The sequence below is a fragment of the Oxyura jamaicensis genome, chromosome Z (assembly GCF_011077185.1).
Source record: "Oxyura jamaicensis isolate SHBP4307 breed ruddy duck chromosome Z, BPBGC_Ojam_1.0, whole genome shotgun sequence".
NCBI classification, from domain to species: domain Eukaryota; kingdom Metazoa; phylum Chordata; class Aves; order Anseriformes; family Anatidae; genus Oxyura; species Oxyura jamaicensis.
In genome coordinates this window covers 18,583,014-18,604,206 of record NC_048926.1, presented here as the reverse complement: position 1 = coordinate 18,604,206, position 21,193 = coordinate 18,583,014, and the positions used below count along the sequence as shown (strand labels likewise).

Genomic DNA, 21,193 nt, shown 5'->3' with positions numbered 1-21,193 from the left:
GCACAGCTGGTAAGAGGTATGTAACCGGCAAGTCTGTAAAGGATTTTTCAGAACTCTAAGTAGAGCTATCACATACCACAATAATGGGCAGCATGTGCTCCAGGATATCCAGGGGCATGCAGTGCAGAACAAGTACATTTCAAGAAACTGAAGAAGAAAGGAAGAGATGAGGCTAAAAATAGATGAACCTCTTACAGTAGGTTGCTTGTGTGAAAGGTGTTACTAGAAATACATGCAGCTACAGGTATATTTGTTGATAAATATTTTCCACCATTTATATCATCTTGTCTGGTCTGATAGCCCCCAGTATAGCTCCATTTGTACATACATCAGTATTGTGTTCGTCTCTTTTCTTCTGCTATCTGGTTTGTTTCTCCTGGTGAAATTCAGACAACACCTCCTTTATCTCAGAGGCTCTTTGAGCGGGCTCAGGAATCCAGCAGCACCAAGGTCTTTGCAGAACTGGAGAACACCAGGCCCTCTGAAATAATCCAGAATGGACTTGTATCTACTGTGTAAGGAAGATAATTTCATACATTGTGGGTAGAAAGAGATGATTTTACCTATAACCACACCTTGAATATCAAGAAAGGGTTTCAGAAGCTTAGAAAGCTGGAAGAGCTAAAACAGATGAACATCTATAATAAGGTAAGGTCAGTATCTTGACAGTGAGTGATATTATCTGTAATTGTAACTACTGACCTAACTGTAACTACTGACCTCCTTTCAAAGAGTGTAGTACCCAACCAGCCAACCAAAACAAAAAAAGTAAGCAAACAAACAAGCAAACAATTGAACGACAACAACAAAAACAGTGAAATATATTGCAATGTGAAAACTTAGCTTAAAATATACTCTGACTCAATGAACACTGTTTTCTTGAATGGAAACTGGAGACTTTTCTCCATGGGAAGTGGCATAGAGATGTGACAGAATTTCAGGAATATTTCTCTTGCTAACAAAATAAAACCAGTTTTGGATGGAGAATTGCTTCAATCAACTTATCTGACTTTCACGGAACTGCTTACTTCACAGCTCATTTGTAGTTCACAGTCAATTTGGAGTTTATGATCCAATCTAGTGAGTCCTCAGACAGTTCCTTAGAGGGTACAGCTGACCATCATGGAATAGAAGCTCACCACTCATCTCCTTTTCACAATGGTGGTATATTAACCTTCACTGAAGATAAAGTTGCACCTTAAATATAAACAGTAAGTGCTCATGTTTCAAAACAAAGACCTTTTTAAAGGCTTGTAAATACACTTCCCTGTAGATTTTTATTTTTTTATTTTTTATTCAGTTTAGTTTAAAACATCTGATAATGACAGTAATCATCACTTTTTCTCAATATGCATCCCTGATGCACATCTAGAAAATGAGATGTGTCCATACATGTTTCTATGTTCTTTCAACAGCCATGTTCAACAGCAAAATGGTATAAGAGCAATATCTCATATATTATTGAAAATCAGATGGGCACACATGAATAAGCTAGCGGTAATAAGGGCACAACTGGGAAAAAGCACACCCTTTCAAAACTGATGTTAAAGTTGCCAATCACTAATAAATCACTTTGACCTCTGACTTTCTATTCCCCAGTTTGATCTTTGCGAATTCAGTCATCATAATAAAAGAGAATGAAAAAAATTTAAAAAGTAGCTAGATATTCACAGGTGATGGAGCTGAAGCTCTCAGCAATGATTTAATTGAAATATGTTTGCAAAGAGAGATGAATGTCATTTTTAAGTGTGTATATTTAATTCCCCTTATGCAGGAAAAGATATTAGAAACCTTGCTCTGTCTCAGAAGATAACCTGAGAAGAATTATCTACAAGTTCCTCAAGACTCAGACATATTATAGTCCATAATTATTCAAACACATAATTAGCTTTTACATAATATAATTTTGTTGTAACTTATGTTGTAACCAGTAATGTACTAGGTCCTGTGCTACCAACAGAAGTTGCTAGAGAAGCTTTGGAAAGAACCATGTCTTGGCAGCATTTTGGCAGTTTGTTAATCCAGAATGTCTGGATTCCAGGTCAAAATACCATTTAGACACACAGCTGGCAGCTGGCAACAGACCCAGAGGTTCAGTAGTTGGGCTGGAGTGCAGCCAAGGCAAACAAAGTGCAGTATGCTGTGCACAGCCCTCAGGGCAAGCGCGGGATTCTGCCGTGCTGGGAGCCCTACCTTAGACAGTCTTTGTAGCAGTGCCTTGCCAAAACGGATTCTTAATGTGCATAGAAACAGAAAAAAGAGGGTGTACACTGAAGAGAGAAACTTAGCAGGAAGGCACAGAGAAGGATGACCTAGCAGGAAGGTTCTTGATCTGCCAGCTGAACAGAAAGAAGAAGTAACTGCTATAGTCTGCTGCTGAAGAAATTGATTATGAAATGTATTGCTTTATGAAAGGTAAAGGTCACACCAAAAGTCCTTGAAATCAACAGTGCGTTGCATTAGAAGTCTAAGAGTTTATTAAAATGCCTCCTTCCCAGCAGGTATCACTTGGTACACTTGTTTTCCTGTTTTTATTTTTTTCTTCTTTTCAAACAAATAAAAACCCTTAAAAGCTGACACAAATTCCTCCATGAACTAAAGAAATTTTTAGTCTACTTTTGCACACTTGTCAAGTAGGCTACTATTTATTGCTAAATTTAACACTGGAAATAACAGAAGTTTAAGCAATGGGAAGGTGTGGTACAAACCCATAAAGGACAGAAGAACGTAAAGATGGTGCTCCATCGTTCTCATGTCAGTCTATCCAGAAAACGCAGCACACTTGTAGTGACATAATGCAGCACATAAGCAACAGTTTCAGGTTCTTTTATTTATTTATTATTATTATTATTTGTTTTCTTGCTTGTCTGCATGGGAGATGAAATTTTCCTCAATGTCTGAGGTGTTGGGGGTCAGCTGAGGTGCCACAGCTCTGGACAGACATTTCCAGAGCTCACTCCCCATATGTTCACAGACACTTTCACTATGCAGGTGAAGGTAAGTGAAAGGAGATATCTGATGAGCAAATTACCAGACTGAGATGTTACATTCATGGCTTAAGGTAAGCCCCAGCAAAGAAGCAGGAACTTTTGTCACCCTGGTACTCTGAAGGACATCTTAATAACACAAGGTTTGTACACTAAAACGAAGCTGTGAATTCACTGCCAGAATATTCCAGTTGCCTTGTCAACAACGTTTCGTACTGGAACCTAAACAATGACTGCTCATGAAGTGTGAAATGATGGGAAGAGAATGGCCACATGAACTGAAGCAAATCCCTTCCCTTTCCTGATTCCTTCCTTCCTTCCCCACCCTTTCTCTCCTTACCACAACCATCAGAAACACCTGAGGGTCAAAGGTGCCTTTTGTAAATGGAAACCACTATCTATGACTACTGTCAGTCTTCAGAGTTTGCTCTGCACCACTGTAAGAACTGTTCCTCTAATCCACTCACAGGTATCTCAGCACTGAAATAACTGAGCAGGCAACAAGACTGGGATCTTTCTGGGATACTAGCTGACAACCAGAGAGAATAGTGAATAAATATAGGAAGAAAAACTAAGAAATTTCCATATCTCAAGACCTCTGCTCTGTGAGTTCCTAACAAAGCTGGTGCCTCCTTTTTTGCTGGAAGGAAGTTTGAAGTTTTACTTCCCAAAAATCTCATACTGCTTTGCAACTGCAAAAGGGAAAAAAAATCATCAAAATGGTTCCAAAAATTTTTCCCCACCTATTTCAAAGAGCAACTCAAAACTTTGTTAAATATTATTTGGATTTACCCCTCCCATTTCTGAAAGGGTCACTTTTTCTTAACACTATTGTTTGCATCTTTTTTTTAGTTTATCCAGTTGGGTATCACAGACAGTGGTTACATCCTCTCTGGAAAACTAATTAGGTTGTGAAAGAATTATATTATTTTGGTCCTGTACGCATTCAATGTTAGAGTCCCAGCACTCCTCAGGCAGGAAGGTTTCTCTAACCTGTGGAAACCTCGTTTCCATTTCTCTTTCACTGAAATAGAGACAACCTCTGATCTATTCCTTCCTCACGAGGGGAGCGGAGGGGCAGGCGCTGAGCTCTGCTCTCTGGGGACTGCGACAGGACCCAAGGGAATGGCATGGAGCTGGGACAGGGGAGGGTCAGGCTGGGGGTTAGGGAAAGGTTCTGCACCCAGAGGGTGGTCGGGCACTGGGACAGGCTCCCCAGGGCTGTGGTCATGGCACCAAGCCTGACAGAGTTCAAGAAGCATCTGGACAATGCTCTCAGACAGAAGGTCTGATGTTTGGGTGGTCCTGTGTGGAGCAAGGAGTTGGACTCAGTGATCCTTGTGGGTTCCTTCCACCTCAGGATATTCTGTGGTTCAACTGCTTTAGGACAATTTTCTATGACTTCTTGTGATCTTTCTAATTGTCAGAACTCAGCATAGGCTAGCATCATTTCTTGTCAGCAAGCGTTTGGCAAAGAGCACCCTCACTACCACATCCTGAGATACCTGAACCTCTACTGCTCTTGCTGGTGCTTGGTCAGCAGTCTGTGTATGAGGAATCCAACTTTTCCTGAAAAGTGTTGTTTCAGCCATGGCTTAATTCTCTGGTAACATTGTGAAGCTTGCTGTTGATGTCCACATCTCACCTTCAAACTATAAACTGGTATTTTATCTCAGTAAATTCTGAGTCTGCTGATGCCGATGACAAATTAGAATGAAGAGAACTCAAGGATAAGGAGATGAGAAGAAACATAAATTACTATGTGATTGAGATGGTGATTTGATGATCCTTCCTTTTAAGGATGTACCAAGCACAACATATCAGCACCATCTACAGCCATCACGGACAAATTACACTGTTTGTGAGGGGAATGTTTTTACAATGAACTGCAAACTGAGCTCTGGAAATCCACATTTCCAGTCTGTAAGTGAAATAACTTAGCAATTGTCTGCATATGTTCCATAATGTGGAGCCTGAAATGAGTCTGCAGTGAAATGAAGATATTTAATCATGATGACCTTTCCACTACCAGGAAAGTGATTGTCCCCCTGTACTCTGCTCTGGTGAGGCTGCACCTTGAATACTGTGTTCAGTTTTGGGCCCCTCAGTACAAAAAGGACATAGAGGCCTTGGAGCATGTCCAGAGAAGGGCTACGAAGCTGGTGAAGGGCCTGGGACACAAGTCCTGTGAGGAGCGGCTGAGGGAACTGGGGTTGTTTGGTCTGGAGAAGAGGAGGCTCAGGGGACACATTATTGCTCTCTGCAACTACCTGAGAGGAAGGTGTGGGGAGGTGGGAGTTGGCCTCTTCTCACAGGTAACTAGTGATAGAACAAGAGGGAATAGCCTCAAATTGTGCCAGGGGAGGTTCAGGTGGGAAATTAGGAGGCATTTCTTCTCAGAGCAGTCAGGCATTGGAACGGATTGCTTGGAAAGTGGTGGTGTCACTGTCCCTGGGGGTGTTCAAAGAAAGGTTGGACTTGGTGCTTAGTGACATGGGTGGTTGGGTGATATCAGTGATATCAAGGTTTAATGCGTGATATTGGTGCTGGCGGGATGGTTGGACCAGATGATCTTGGAGGTCTTTTCCAACCCTAATGATTCTGTGATTCTATTTCACTTTGAAGAAACTTTAGAGAAGTGCTGGAAACACTTCAGAAGCTATACGTTCAGCTATGAACAGCTTTCCAAAAACAAAATTGTGTTTTTTAAAATTCAGGTCCAGTCTCTAGGTGACAACAGAGCTCTCACCTATCACATCATTTCCTAAATGGCAGGCACTTCAGGTGAAGAAGTGAGTTTTAAGGATATCCTTGATGTTACAAAACCTGCCCAACATTCCAATACATCAGTTTTAACAAACACAAAGCAATTCACAATTGCAGGAGTGAATGTACCACCCTATGGCACTCCTGCTTATGTTTGGATTTTTTTCTACTATTGACTTATTTCAGGATCTAGTTATTTTAAAGTTACTAGCAAATATAGAATATCTTGGTGTGTTTTCCACTTGTTAATCAGTATTCAGAAGCTTTTATAGAAAAACCTCCAAATCTTTTCTTAAAATTTGTTCACAGTATCTGTATGCACGAGTTGAAGGTTGATGGGCAGGAATCACTGCTTGTAAAACCAGTTGCAGTGGGTCACATTACTTATTCTTTAATGCCTTCCTCTGCTAATCTCACCTTCTTTTCTCTCTTGGATTCTCAGGTAGCAGCCACATTATCATCAAGAGTCCTAACAAGTTACCAGGTGTCAGCTAGTGGCTGGGAATAGTTTGTGCACTGCCCTTCATCTGCAATTAGTTTATTTTTCTCAAGCTGCAAGGAGAAGTTTAAGCTACAAGATGAGTAAACTCAGGCCTGGTGTAACGACGATGACGCACAGAAAAAATGACTAAGGCCTATGTGTGTGTTGGCCCATGATTCATTCACCAGGTCTGTGTGCAGGGGATGAACGCAAGGCTCTCAACAGAACTTGGAGTTGCTTCCACAGGACAAAGCATACTGCAAGTATCAGCAAGTGGGGTTAACAGTATCATATTCAGTAAGGGACATCTGTTCCTAGAAAACTGAAGTACACGCTTTCCCATCAGGTTATAGCTCTCACTTTTTAATAAAATTAGGAACATATTTGACTTGACTTTGACAACTGGAAAACTGCTTTATAATCATTATTTTGGGTAAAGGTTGTGAAATATATTTTAATATTTTCTCCACTGAAGTTTGATTAATCCTAATTCTACTTTGCTGAAACTAAAGCTTGTTGACTTTGAAAGACTTCTGGCTTTTATTCCAGTTTGCGACCATATAGTTCTCAGACTGCAAACCCTCTCCTTGCACTGTGAGACAAATTAGTCCCATGTAAAATTGCATTGCTACAGATATGCTCATCTGAAAGAAACTTCTCAGTAAATTCCACTAAGCAAAAGCTTCATTAGAGGCCCAGACACTGGTCTAATATGTAGCTGATATGCTTCGTTTGAGTCTTGCTGATTCACTGTGTATTAAAAGGAGCTGGTTTTGCAGTGCATGCCAGCAGCTGCTGTTAGGCAGTGGCTCTGCAGAAAAACACTCTCTGGCAATGTTTGTTGAACGTTACTCTTGTAGGAAGAGTTCATATTCAGTTAAACGAACACCTGAAGCATTGCAAACAAGCCTTTGTGATGGAAGTCCTGCAATGCTGTGTGTATTGTTTTTGTTTCACAGCAAGCATTAAAATGATCTTGAGTGACTCAGCCACTTTGTAGCCTGGGTGTCTTTAGCTCTGTCCGTACCGATAAACAGTGAGATAATAAAATGGTGCTTTTGAATGTTTTACATTGATTTGGCATAATAGCTCTACCTCTGATATTTAAGTTTTGCTTAGAACTAAGGTATTAACAAAAATATTTCCCCCCATTATCTTGCTTGTATGATGTTCTTTTCCAGGTGTTACATAGGCAGCTACAGGAACTGAACGGATTGGGAAAGCAGGACTGTACACGAGCAGATTTTTGCAGGAGAGCTCTTCTGTTGTCAAGCAGGACGTTTCCAACTGGGAAGTCAGAAAAATCTCTCATTTCCTGGGGGAAAAGAGAGAAAGAAACTGGCCACATTTCTGTAAGTGGCATCGCACCTCATACTCTGAGAAATTAACACCTCTAACATTGATTCTGAGTCACAAAAGCTAGAATGGGGCAAAATGGGCTCTTTTACATGCTGTGTGGCTCTCAGCTTTCGGTGGTTGAAAACTTAAGTGGCATAGAAAATTTCATACCTATTGCAAAGGCTGAAAAAGTACTGTTCCGAACTATTCTGAGTAACATATGGGAGCGATACGTAGTGGTAATTCTTAACCTACAGTCAGGCCCTTGGGGGTGAAATGAGTGACTAAGTGACTATGAGTGGCTGTAAAACAAGTGAGTAAGCAACTCACCTGCTGGGATAACACGCTCCTGCACAGCTTCTCCCCTAACTTGTCTATGACATTAAGGCAAATGATTTCACGTTACGGCCATGAGCGTGGTTTCTCGTGCTGCCCTTCAGGCCCCGCTCAGGTTAGGGTCTGGGGAACCACACCACAAAACCTCTGCCCTCCGCGGGCCCGGCCTCCCGCTGCCCGTCCCGGGGGTGGCGGCAGGCCCTCCCGCCTCTGCCCCGCTTCTCCCCGCGGCCGCCCGGGTCCCGCCGCGCCGCGCCGCCATCCTCGGCCGCCCGCCTCCGCCGCCGCTCCTTGGCGCCGCCACACAGCCCGGGAGCGCCGCGTCCCGCCGGCGGGCAGAGCCGGGCCGCGCCGGGCCGGGGAGGGGCCGGGAGGGACGCCCGCGGGTGCTTAAATTGAGGGGAGCGCCAGGCGGCCGGGACGGCACCGGCACCCCGGCCGGACGGCTGGCCTAGGGGTTGGGCACAAGTCGCCGTGCCCACAGGCTGTCGTGCCCACAAGTCGCCGTGCCCGTAAATTGCCGTCCCCACGAGTTTCCGTGCCCACAAGGTGCCACCCAGCCTGCTTTCCCCACACCTGTGCTGTCCCCCCCCATGTGTCAGGCCAACAGCTTGCCTGAGGCGGTGGGTTCAGCCAGGCCCGGCAGAGATGGAGTGGAAATTAGAGAAATCTGCTGTGAGGAGGACGAGGATGGATGAGGATTTCTTATGGGTAACTGCGCTTGGGGTGCCCAGCGCTCTGTGGGGACATGGGGGCTGTTGGTGGCCTGGGGATGGTCACATCCAAGGAGCTGGTTGAAGGCCACCATCAGCCCCTTCAGCGGGTGGTGAAACCTCACAAATGGCCAGGCTTGGCCACCGGCAATGCAGGGTGAGGGAACTGTGGCCCTGCTGAGAGCAGTGTGTGTGCTAAGTGTTGTGCCTCTGTTTCTTTCAAGGAAAAGGAGATGCGAACGCTCGGAAAAGACCTGAAGCGGAGCAGAGAGCAAAGCCTACAGAAAGTGACCGAGGTAAGGGCAGGCACAGACCTTCACTCCTCGCTGTGTGCGTTGTGCTAGTGTTGCTCTTTTTGATTGTGTGGGGAGGGAAAGGAGGAAGCTGCAGAAAATCAGTGATTTTGAAAAAAGAAATGATATTTTTTCCTTTCCTGTTAATTCTTAACATGCTTTCTTAACTACAAGATCTGAAATGTTTGGAAGACACAAGTTATGATAGTGACACCTGTTGAGGGAAGGATTCAAAACCACGAGAGATTCTCTCTTGGCACTAGAGGGACTACTTGCTGTTTAAAAGCAAGCATTGCTTGATTTGATTTAAGAGATTGTGCAGATCTACAATGTTGTCTTTTTACTGGCACTGCAAGCTGACTTGTCCACATTTAGAGGGTGGTAAAGATAAAAAGGACCACACAGAACTCACGTATACAGTAGGTACATAGATAAAAAACATAATATTCACCAACAGTATGCTTGACAGTAAGCAAAATGCAAAATACAGGCAGCTTGCACCTTATGGATTTGACAAGTATCACAAAACCTAGTGAGAATGGAATGCATGAAGTGACTGACTGGGTGAAGGTGTAAAAGGAATGACCACAATGAAAGCGCTGAACTAGGAGATAAGCAGTGCACAGTCGTATAAATGTTGCCACCAGCACACTGAGAATGTCACCCCAAAATAAAAATGTTCTGTAAGTGACCCCGTGGGAAAAGCTGTGTTGTTAAAGTGAGCAATGACTGGGCTCTGGGAGAAGAAGGTTCTCACGGGGGCCGAGGGGGAGCCAATGTCCAAAACAGCAGAATGTAGCAGTCTGGCAGTGCCTGTTAGCTGGCTGTTGTCTCAGAGGTGTGAACAGCTGCTAGCTGCACTCCATATTGTTGCATTCAAAAGCATCGTGGAAAACTCAAGAGGTGGCCTCGTCTTGCTGTGGAACAAACCAGAAAGCAATTAGCCAACACTACTCTGTAGCTGCTAACAGCAGCATTCTGGCAAGTAAATGTTTTAGTGTTTTGTTTTGTATTGTGAGTTCAGGATTGGTGAGATTTATTTTCAGTGACCTAAGCTTTGCTTTTAAGAACAAAGGGAAGTCTTCAAATTTGGTATTAATATTTGGTATTAATTTACTTTGATCCAAAACATTTAACTCAGTGATTGCCTTCAGCATGACTTCAAAGGGCTTTTTTTCAAAATAGATGTTGTAGGTAAAATTTCACCTCCATCCAGCCTAAATCCATGAGCTTGAATCTTAGATTCCTTACGCATCTTTCTGTAAAGGAGGTACAGTGTGCCTCATCACCTGAAGTCAATTTGTGCTATGAACTAAACAGTAATGATTTGTATTTCAAAATAAGAAAATTAACTATACTGAGTTATATTCCTGACTCATCTAGTCCCAGGCCTGGGCGCACACAATGACCAATATGGATGCTCAAGGAAGAAAAGGACTGAAGTAAGTGTGTACGATACTAATTAACTTGTGGAGATAACATACTACACTGGTGCTGGTACAAGGCAAGGCACGAAACTGTTTGCAACAATTTCCAATTCCTTTTTGATAGTCTGGAGTCTGATACTTCTCAGATTCCAAGTGGGTTTTGTAAAATTGCTTTAATTCAAATCTTAAACTTATATGTGTCATCCATTTCATGCAAGTATTTACTGCTTGAACATACATATGTGAGTATTTATATGTATATTAAACATGAAACTTGGAAGAGGTTAACAATGCTGAATTCAGGTAAATGTCTCCAAGCACATGCATTTAAGGAGAAATCTCACTCTGCACAAATTCTGTGGCTTGTAGGCAGTGTGCTGTTAGGTGGCTGCTGTATTTGAATGTAGCAGTCACTTCTGCACTGTCACCAGCTGCAGGGCCAGTCCATCACTGTTTATGTTGAATCTGATTTCCAGTAAGGGAGGTGGTGCACCTGTGTGTGACAGGATGGCAGTGTATGTTAGCTGGTTGAAATTCTGACACCAGCTAACATGCAGTTGCTATCCTGATGCACATACCTTTAGCATCAAACTGGAGAGCTACTGCTTTTGTAAAAGGAAACTTCTGGGTCCATTTGATTATTACTCTTTTTTGACTGCCAGGCTCATTTTCAGTATTATAGTTGTATATTGTATTCCCCTTATCCAAAGAATTGAGAGAATTTTTGGTTGGTTTAGATTCTGTTTTTTGTCTGCTTTTAGATACCAAGGTAGTAGGAAGTTTATAAATGCTTGAAACAGGCAGGTAATTAATTCAATAATTATTTCAGGTTTGATAAAAATTCATACAACTTTATTTTCTCTGGAAGTTTTCTTAAAACAAAAGAAGAACAACTAAAAACATGTTATTTATTTTTTAAAATTTTATTAAAAGATTTTTTTTGCATTGGGTAATTGTAAGTTGGAAAGGCTTAAAATCACATTTTGCTAACTGCCTGAAGGCTATTACTGAACAATAATTACCTTTCCATTCTAAAAAACGAAAGTCAATTTTAAAGTTTTTTCTCCCCTTGCTTAATGGCTTAATTTGTGAACATGGGTGTCCTAAAAAACTGCACATATTCTCACCAGGAGACAACAGCAGTTTGAATAGGACATATATTATTCTTTGACAGGTTACAGGCTGGAAGGAAATGGATCCTTTTAATCCATATTACATTGTAAGCTTCTGTCAAACATACTGCTACAGGCATCAGAATGTTACCTCTGTCCTCATCTCTGCACTTTCTCTTTATGGAATGCAAAAGAAACTCTTCATTATGGGAGCACCCAAAACAAGTAATGTACCTTGCAAACCATCTAAGTGAAGGCCTTCTAGGAAGAGAAATGGGAACAACGTTGTGAAGCTCTCCAGACTTAGGTTGATCCTAGTGCTGTGTGTGGTGATTAGGCAGTGTATTGTTAGTTAGCTGGTCTCCGTACACCAGCAACTAACTACACTGCCACATCAGCACATCACTGCATCACCGTTGAGACAAGAATATAAAAACTGTTGCTATAAATACCTCATCGCATCCTTAGCTGGTGTGGGGCCCTGTGCTACACTAGTTCCCCTGACTGAAAGGAGGTGTGCTAGGTTACACAAACTGCATGCATGTATAAAAATGTATTTGAGTGTATTTTACACAATTACACAGCTAATCCAATTGGTTTCTAAAGAAATTACTGATTTACGTAAGTTCAGTAACTTCAGTAAAAGTTTCAGGTTTGGGCCCCTTGTGAATATGTTTTCTTCCACCACTAAATATGATCCTAAGGCTACACAGAGCCCTACTAACAAAGGCTAATGCCTTTGGAGCAGTCAGAGCAGTGTCAAAAAGAAGACAGTGGAACCACAGAAGCGATTTGGAAACTCTTGGCTTTTTCTTAACAGCTGCAGGTCTTTCTGCAGGAGGAGGGGTGTGTGGCTTCAGCTTAGGCTAAGCTGACTTAAATGAGAGCTGGCAGAAAAGCAGCACTTTTGATTCTCTGAAACTTGCTTCCTTTGATCAAAAAATAGTTAAAAATGATCAAAGGGTGTTAGGGATAGAAATTTCTCATGAATCATAGGTGCTCAGAAGTTTGTCAATTCCACACTAGTAGAACCAAACTAGAGCCACAGACAGCCGTAAGAAACGTATTGCTGTAACGAGGACTGACATGAAGTGCTTCTACAAAGCCCTTCTTCCTTAGTGACTGTGCTCTAGGGACATGTTTAGATGTGGAAATAGTATTTATTTTTGCTTTTTAAATGGAGAAATCAAGCCACTAGGGCTACAGGTCATTCATGTGCAATGTTTCAGAATGACAGGAGCAACATCCAGGTAAGTAAGTTGCCCAGAGCCAGAGTTCAAAATCTGTCTGTGTAATTGTTTGCACACCTGGCATTTTTTTGGCTTCACCATAACTGAGACAGGTCAGGTGATAACACGGTCTGTTATCCATAGGGAGTACAAGTAACATAATCATCTTTTGTCAGAGACAGGAGCATGAGAAAAAGGGGTTCTGGTCTGACATGAATTTTAGTTTGGAAGTCATCCTGTGACTTCACAGCTCCTTTAGTATTGTTTGTATTTACTGGAACATTGATGTATGGTCTCAGCAAACAAATATTTTCTGATAATGCTTGAATTAACAGGGACATGTCCAGTGACTGAAGTAGATTTAGAGTATTTGCACTCCTGGGTAAATTTTTGGAAATAGGAGCTGACAGGTTAATGGTATTTGTTGGAGAAAAAGAAGAGACCTAAGAGTGAAGGATATAAATAAAGCATTAGGATCAAGGATGCAATAGGTTATGCTTAAATGGAATTGAAGAAACCTTAACATTTGTGGACTAAATTCTGTTAAACTTAGAGGCAGTTTTAGCTGAAGTTGTTGGGATTATTGAAAAGTCCAATAAATAGGTTTTAATCTGTTCATAGTGATTTTAGTTTAGTATATATATTTTATATGCAATTTCTAATTTAAACTTTAAGTGGGTATTTATACAAATATGCATACATCTATTATTGTGCTTACTTTTGAGCATAGATAAATGTGTGCTTGTATAACAGTGCTCTAATTTTATTTATTCTCCTTACTAAGTCTGTGCAAATTTGACAGTTAAGGATGCTTTATTTTTACCTTGGAACAACTTTGTTTTAAGGATGTGTTTAGTTTACCAGTGATCTGTCTTAAATATTACATTGGAATAGTTGGCATGTCTCACGAAGAACAAACATAGTCAGTTTTTTGGGGAACACTAATTAAACAGTAACCTTGAAAAAATAAAACTCTGCTCAGATTCAGGACTGAATGGTACCTACATTAGAATGGTACCTACACTCACACTTCTACAGATAGATATATCAGATTCTGACCAAGCAGTAAGAAATTCAATGAGTGTTTTCTCAGGCAAAAGTTTGTTGTTGTTGTTGTTTTTTTAATTGTTTTCAGACATTGCTAGTCTTACAGAGCAGCACTAATTCTGCCTGTTCACTCTCATATACGAGATACTGATTTCTCTTGATCCTGTTCTCTCAGCTTTCCTTTCAGACAGGTGGCATAGGGTTCTTTATTCCAATTTATTTTCTCCCTTCAACAGACAGATCAATCAGAATATTTGGCAGTTTGAACTAGAATGATGGAATAGAATGATGGAATGAACTAGAATGATGGAATGTCAAACTGGAAATGACATTGCAGTTACATGCTGGGGAGGGGAAACTGCAAGGTGAGAAGAGCAATGCTTGAGGCATGAACCTTTGTCTTCTTCAAATGTTTCTATTCAAGACTTTTTTTATTAGGTGGCTTTTTTTATTAGGAGCATTGTATTGGATAGCCTCAGAAAGCTGTGCTTGAGGATATTTGTTAGAGAGCCATGCTGTTTATTTTTGTTGCCCCTTGACTCCTGCTGTAAGCCACCATGTATATGCACACAAGCCCTGCCTTCATCCAGGTCAGAAGACAGGAAATCCAGCAGGACATGTGTGCACTGTCAAGGCATTGTATTGTACGGCAAATGTACGGAGCAGGCTAAAGAAGTTAAAGGTGTTGCTGTAAAGGTGAAAAGTACAATGAATCAAACCACACAAAGCGAGCAAGGAAACAGTTTTGCATTTGATTAGTTTTCTTTTTCTTTTAATAATATTAATTCTATGTACAGGTTTTTACAACTTAGTTGAAAGCTCCACAGTTCAATAATTTTCCTCTGTCAATATTGCAAAGCTAGTATGGTCACTTGAATTTGTCTCAAAACCAATTTGTCATTAGTAGATGGGAAACAAAATGTCTTCTGTGCAAATACCAAGTAATTTATCTGCAATCCTCTTCCTTTTAGCTATCTTCCTGCTGGTGAAAATTGCTGTTAGCTATTAGCAAATGTAAAGAAACATTCAAAAACAATATGCAAATTGAACATCCATGCCTGCAAGGTACTGAGTGTCTTGCCATTCTTATTGACCTTAGTGGCTCTCAAGGCTGTTGGAGGAGCCACCCCAACACTAATTGACATACTGTAGCTGAAAATGCTAACACTAAAGAGAAAATAAAAATAAATCACCTGATGGTTTAACTTCTAGCAGCATTTCTCAGGAATGTAGTAAGGCTGTACAACCATGCTGTTGAATGGATTCACAGAGTGAATGGCTTTTTCAAAGGTCTTCTCTTTTCTTCATGATGATTTGCCTGATTAATGATGCTACTTCTGGCTTGATACTTTCTACGGGCTCTTCAGGTCTCCAGAATTTCACAACTTTACCCTCAGGACTGACCAAGTACTTCCAGAAATTCCACCGAGGCTCCTTCTTTGAAGAATCTGTAAGAATGGTATTTTTTAGTGGCTCCCTTACTCTTGTAATTGTTTCATTATCCTACAGTGATTCTTCAGCTATTTATTTCGAAGCAATCCTACCTTGTTCTTTCCTAGAAGTTTGGACACGGTCTTACTGGCAAAATGCCTTGCTGCTATGAAAGCAACAAGAAGTAGTTGCGTGAAGGCCCTGGCATCATGTTATACTGCCAGTGAATTCTTTTTGCACTAGACTATCTGGCAGTGCTGGAAAAATGCTAGCTAGCAGTCAGAGTCAGAAGGGGACGTAGCATGAAGATGTTGAACCCTCTGATTGTCTACACAACCAAATGAAAGAAACAGTTGCTTCTTTAATTGAAGATGCACAGTAATTGCATATGAACCAAAGGAACTCAGGAAAAGAAAGACCTTATGTCAAAAATTTAAGTACCAGAGGACCCTTTTCCCTGTGTGCAAACAGTATGTCAAGTAAGAACTGAATGTGTGAATATGGCAGTCCTGTTTTTATGTAGATATTAACGTCTGACACTGATTGCACTTGAATTAGAATCTGAGTCCGAGGCCTGGATTCATCCCACCCAACTTTGATACCTACTTGCCCTAGTCTTTTCTATAATGAATTGAGAGGCACCTCCAGAGTGCATTCAGAAATTCCACCTGAGATCAGGGCAACTCAGAGCAACGAGGCTTCACCTGACGTCTTCAGTGACATGCGTAAGAGCAGGTAGGAAGAAACACAGTGGCAGTGATAAATGAGGAGGGCTGTGATAATAATTTTCAAGAACATAGAAGGTATAACAGAGAATATAGCAAGAAACAATATTAAGTGGTGAGAGACATTTCATTTAGATGTTGAAAGAGCTTTCTCACAAGGGGTTATGAAGAACTGGAACAGGCTGGGAGGTTTTGGAGCTTCTCATAGGACTACCGTAATGGTAAAGTTTGGAGAAGCACCTATAATATTGGTTAGGTACTTGTGATCCTGTCTGGGGCAGGGAAATGGAATAAAAGCTTGGGCCTTCTCCTACCCCATTTTCTAGTTAAAAAGATGTTATAGCAAGTGGTTATGTCCTAAGTATCCTTTCTTTCATAATATCAGTGTTTAGTATGGATAAAAGACCTGGCCAAAGCTCAGGAAAATTCAGGGAGGTGTTTTAAGCCAGCTTTAAGTTTGTGAGCTTCTTGATCAACTAAATAGAGTTTCATTTTGCTTGTGAGAGTATGAGGCTCTAAGTCAGTAAATGTTTGCTGTTACAGGACTTCACAATATTTGCACAAGCCCATTCTACAGGTTGGGCCCTAAGGTTACAAGATAAATTAATGCAAATTAGTGGTTATGTATCCTACTGTATGCTCTTGATTTGCAATGGATCCCACATAAGGTGGACATATGACTCTGGTAAAAAAGGAATCTTCTCATCTGTATGCATTATGTTATATCTTCCAGTAATATTAAGACACCCATAGTTACACCTCTCCTTGTAAAATAAACTTGTTTTCCAACAGAAATCATATAATCTGAAGCAGGATTTGTAGGGGGTGTATTCACACTCTGGTTTACATATCCATCAGATTGGATATTTCTAGCTGGGCTGGTCACAGTATGCTGTTTTTATCTTCAGTGGGGAGAAGCAGATGCTCTCAGGGTCTTCTGACTTTTCTATTCCTCAATATCCACATTCAAATGAGACAAATTGTGTGCAAAGAGTGCCTGTTTCTCTCCATAGACTATGATGCGTGCTCAGACTAGGCCTGTCAAACAGACTCCTACAGGAATGGAGGGCGAGTCCTGTGGTTACAGGCAGCTCAGTATACCAAAGAAAATAGTTACCTATTAGAAATTTAAACGCGGGTTCTGCTTCTGATCCCAGGATCTTGATTTTGTGGAAAACAGGGAAAGTTACTCCATAGTTTCCTTTGGCAAAAGCCTCTATTTCCTGGCTTGAGCTAGGCTCTGATTCTCCGAACTGGTTGCAGGGAAAGGCCAGCACAGTGAAGTGGGAGGGACCAAACTCCCTGTGTAGCTCTTGCAGGGCGATGTAGTTTTTGTCTGTGTTCTGGCAGTAACTCGCCACGTTTACAACCAAAGTTGCCTTTGAAGAAATAAAGTCAGAACATTGAGGAAGAAACCTGAGATGGCACAGAAATTTCAATTAAGTCGTAATGTGACATATCTCAATACCACACTATTCCTTCCTGAGAGCTTGACTTAATCTCTCTGATCATAATTTCATTAAACTGATAAGAGTGATAGCTGCTGGAGGTATTCACTTTGAGACATCCTTCTTTAAACATCCAGTAAATGGATAAACTTAAATTACAGCTTTGTTTAAACATAAGCATGTAAAAAAACCACAAAACAACAGATATTTAGAACAGGCATTAAAATGGTATTTCTCAGATCAGCGTCTAAAATTCAACACAACGTGTTATCATTCTTAACTAAGATTAAAATGCACAAATTCCATTATTATATCATATTGATTTATAATAATTCTTTCTTAATTTATTAGCTCTAATGGTTAATTCTGGAAGCAGGCCTAGAAAAAAAAAATCTGTAGTTTACTGTTTACATAATAGGAAGATAGCACAAATTTCTGCCATAAATTCCCACAACCTCTTTGTTTTCTTACCAATGGATGTTAGTTTTTCATTAAAAAAAATCAAGAAAAAGATAAAACGAAGCTGTAACTTACTTTCCCTCTGTACTTCTCCAGTGAAACGATCCTTCCTCGTGAATCCTTGACTTCGAAAGAATAAAAGTCTTTGGTTTTAGGTTTAAAAAATCTGAGTTGCAGTATGCAGAGAACTGCAGTACATAAAACCATAGACAGAAAAACAACAAAGACCCTGGCTTTGGGCACTGAATATTTCAGAGGGTAAGTAGTTGTGAGAGGCTCCATCTTCGAAAACTTGGGAGAGAAGCCGGGGCAGGCCCGGAATGCGAAGGCGGAGCTGAAACATGAAACTGGCAACTCGGACTAAAAAGGACACGCTGCTCGTTTTGTCCCTGTTGCAGAAACAGATGCTTCACTTCACAATGCCTCTGCTGGGCTCCAGAGCGCTCGTTAAAGTAGGAAAATGCCTCCTGCTGGGAAAAGAAGTGAATGAAAAGTGTGCTCCTTCACCTAACGATGCAGATTGCTCTGTCTGGCTGACCTCTGTGGAGTAACTGCAGTGTTCGCCTGCACGCTGACCTGAGAACTGCCTGGGGCCTCATTTATGTGTCTGTAACGCAGCTCCAGCATTTGCCCTCGGCCCCTCAGGTGCCCCTGACCTTAGCAAGGAGAGCAGTATTGCAGAAGCCTGTTTGCATGAGATGCTGTGTGAAACAGGCAGCTTTGTAAAACTGTTTTGCAGCTTATGAGCAGGGGAAACCTTCTTTACGGGTTAGCAAAAGGGAAGAAAATCACGTATATATATATGCTTATATATACATATATATTTAATTGAGGGGACACAAAACATGATGGAAAATAGGTTGCTTTTTTACTGCTACTGACTACCTGGCTGCTAGCTATGGGGACATAAGAAGATGTAAGGTCTGCACAAAAGCAGAATGAGTTAGCTGAGTCTCAGATCTAAGCCATGCAGCTCCAGTGATGTTTTGCTGAGGCAATTGTGAAAGACAGTCGCAACTTCAAAGTCATGCAAGTCTGGTGACTTCTCTGCCTGCCTTTAATTGTTTTGTGTTTTAAAGGTGTTTGCTTCTTGCCCTCCGTTTCTGACATGTAGTGGTGACAACTCATGGACATGGAACACAATTTTTCTCTATCTTTCATCATGTCTTGTTTAGATTTTCTTTATTTCTTTCTTTCTGTCCATTTGCTATTGCCTTTCTGTCAGCTTTTTTTTTTTTTTTTTTTTTTTTTTCCCCTTCAGTCAGAGGGTACCTCTTTAGGGATGAGAATAGAACAGGACTTTCCGAAGGTGAAACCTGGAATTTGGGTGTCTGTTGCTTTTTGTGGGCTTTGATATCACCTCAACTACCTTTGATTTATACAATATGATAACGGTATATTCAGCAGTTTCTACCACATTCTCTAAATAGCTAAGCTCCACATTCATTTATTTTAACAAGACTTTATAAAGTGTTTCATACAGTTCTATAGACAGAGGGATGCTTGTGATATACTATGAAATTTCAGTACTTATATGGATTTTTCTTCTGACCTAGGGGTTATGTGAAGCTTGATGTCTGCCTGGCAGTGAGCTCTAAGAGTTTCAGTAGAGGGGACAGAAATGGTGCAGACTTGTGTGATGAAAGGAACAAAGCTGTAGTCAGAAAGCAAACACAGATGACTAATTGTGACTTCAAGAGCAAGTTTGAGTGTGTTTGATTTCAGAAAATCCATGCAGGATGGTAGAGTTTAAGTTACATCTTGATAGCTTGTAATTTGCACAGAAGTAATGTCAGAAGTAATGAAAAAATAACAGAACTTAATGCTTAATATACTATAAACACTTACAGAAGTATCCAACAATGATTCTGAAGCCTATTATACTTGCGGTGCTTCCTTACTGTTGCTGATACTTTCACTTGTTGCCCTAAAATATTGCCTTAAAACTGTCCTGAAAAGCAGTCTTGCATTCGGTATTATTCAATTTCTCTGACACTCTTGTTTAAGAACGGCCTTTTATGTATGGATTTAAAAGTAAGAAATGTAAATCTGTCATTTGATCTTAATTTAGTATGCCTAAATAAATTAAGTGTAACATTAAATATAACACCATGAGCATGGCATGCTGGAGGTGAGAAGATTCAGAAATCAAAGTCCTTCTTTGGGAAAAGATCAGAAAACCAGCCTGGTTCCAAACAGCTAAGATAGGTTTGCTGAATGCTCTTATCTCATGAGAGACCAGCCCAAAAATGCCAAACTAAACATCTGAAAATGTCTGGGGTCTTTCAAAGGTCAGTGCTGTATCCTAGTGCATGAGTGACACAAATCTGGTTTTCTTCTGTGCTGCAGACTTTCTCTGTGACTGTGACATGAACTGCATCTTCATTTGCGACTATTACAGCAAGAGGGACCAGTTATGCCACTTATGTCTTTGCATTAATTGCTCTTCAGGCTTGTCAAGTTTTACGTAACATTTTGTCGGCCCTTATTTAGGTTTCTATCTATTGTCTCTACCTGATATCACTGTCAAATGATTCAGGGTTACTTACCTAACTAGGATTCCCCTCCCCTCCCCTCGCTTTCCCTTCCCTCCCCTCCCCTTCCCTTCCCTTTTCCTTTTTAAATTTCTTTCTCCATTTTTTTCCTCACTATGTACTTATCTCTTGTACTTAGACCCTTCAAGTTCTTAACTTTCATACTTCGGTTTATTTGAGTATTTCTTTGTGGAAAGGTAAATATTGTGCTGATCAGCTACCTGAAAGTTGTGACTGCTCCTAGCTTTGAATAACTCCTGTGTTACTCTACTGCAGCTGAGAGTTGCTGCTTCCCCTGTGTGATGTGGAAAAAGTAAATCCCATCACTTGCTGCGTTCAGAGTAATCTTCTTCACCTTGTTATTAGCTGTACCTGTTCACAAGCAAGTAATTGAATTTACACTAATTACACGTGTGACAGTGTAAAAAGTTGCTCACCTGAGATCTCTGAGATTTTCATCCTAACGTAGAGGTCTGCAGTACATCTTAATTCAGTGAATGCAGTTCGAGTTTTGCTGTGCGCTGCTGGGGCCAGCAGTGGGTGGCAAACACCCTGCTTGTCGTGGTGCACTCCTGCGTCCAGCATCCACAGGAGCTGTGTGGATGAACATCGCAGCAGCCCTGGCCCTGGAGGCTGCCCTTGCCTTGCAGAGGCCAGGCCAAGCAGCTGTCCTCACCCAGGGAACGTCTGCAGCCATCCGCTCGGCCATTGCCATGGCCTGCTGCTCGGAGCTGGGCCGAGCCCACGCAGATTTGAAACAGCGTGACGGGACAGAGCAATGTGAAGCGATGACTGACTCACTCTGGTGTTTTGGCTCCCTCCGCTTGCGCAGGCCGCCGCCTCGGAGAGGACCACGTACTCGAGGTT

General features: G+C 41.2%; 1 protein-coding gene and 1 long non-coding RNA gene across 5 annotated transcripts; one reads left to right on the top strand and one right to left on the bottom strand.

Moving 5' to 3' along the window:
* Positions 1-8,395: 8,395 nt before the first annotated feature.
* LOC118156540 lies at positions 8,396-21,178 on the top strand. Its single transcript, XR_004746308.1, has 3 exons — positions 8,396-8,619; positions 8,846-8,917; positions 21,159-21,178. It is a non-coding gene; the product is annotated as an uncharacterized LOC118156540 (long non-coding RNA).
* Positions 9,339-18,290, bottom strand: GPX8 (glutathione peroxidase 8 (putative)). Of its 4 annotated transcripts, none has more exons than XR_004746307.1 (4): positions 17,868-18,212; positions 17,003-17,264; positions 14,923-15,177; positions 9,339-9,831 (listed from the first exon to the last, which is right to left on the bottom strand). XR_004746307.1 is itself a non-coding variant. In XM_035310669.1 (3 exons), exons 1-3 carry the CDS (start codon positions 18,072-18,074, stop codon positions 15,014-15,016), a joined length of 633 nt encoding a protein of 210 aa, XP_035166560.1. In that variant the 5' UTR covers positions 18,075-18,212; the 3' UTR covers positions 14,488-15,013. The 4 variants fall into 4 exon arrangements, 2 of the variants coding, with proteins under 2 accessions (XP_035166560.1, XP_035166561.1); XR_004746306.1 differs by lacking the exon at positions 9,339-9,831 and adding an exon at positions 9,914-10,834; XM_035310669.1 differs by lacking the exon at positions 9,339-9,831 and having other exon boundaries at positions 14,488-15,177.
* Positions 21,179-21,193: the final 15 nt, after the last annotated feature.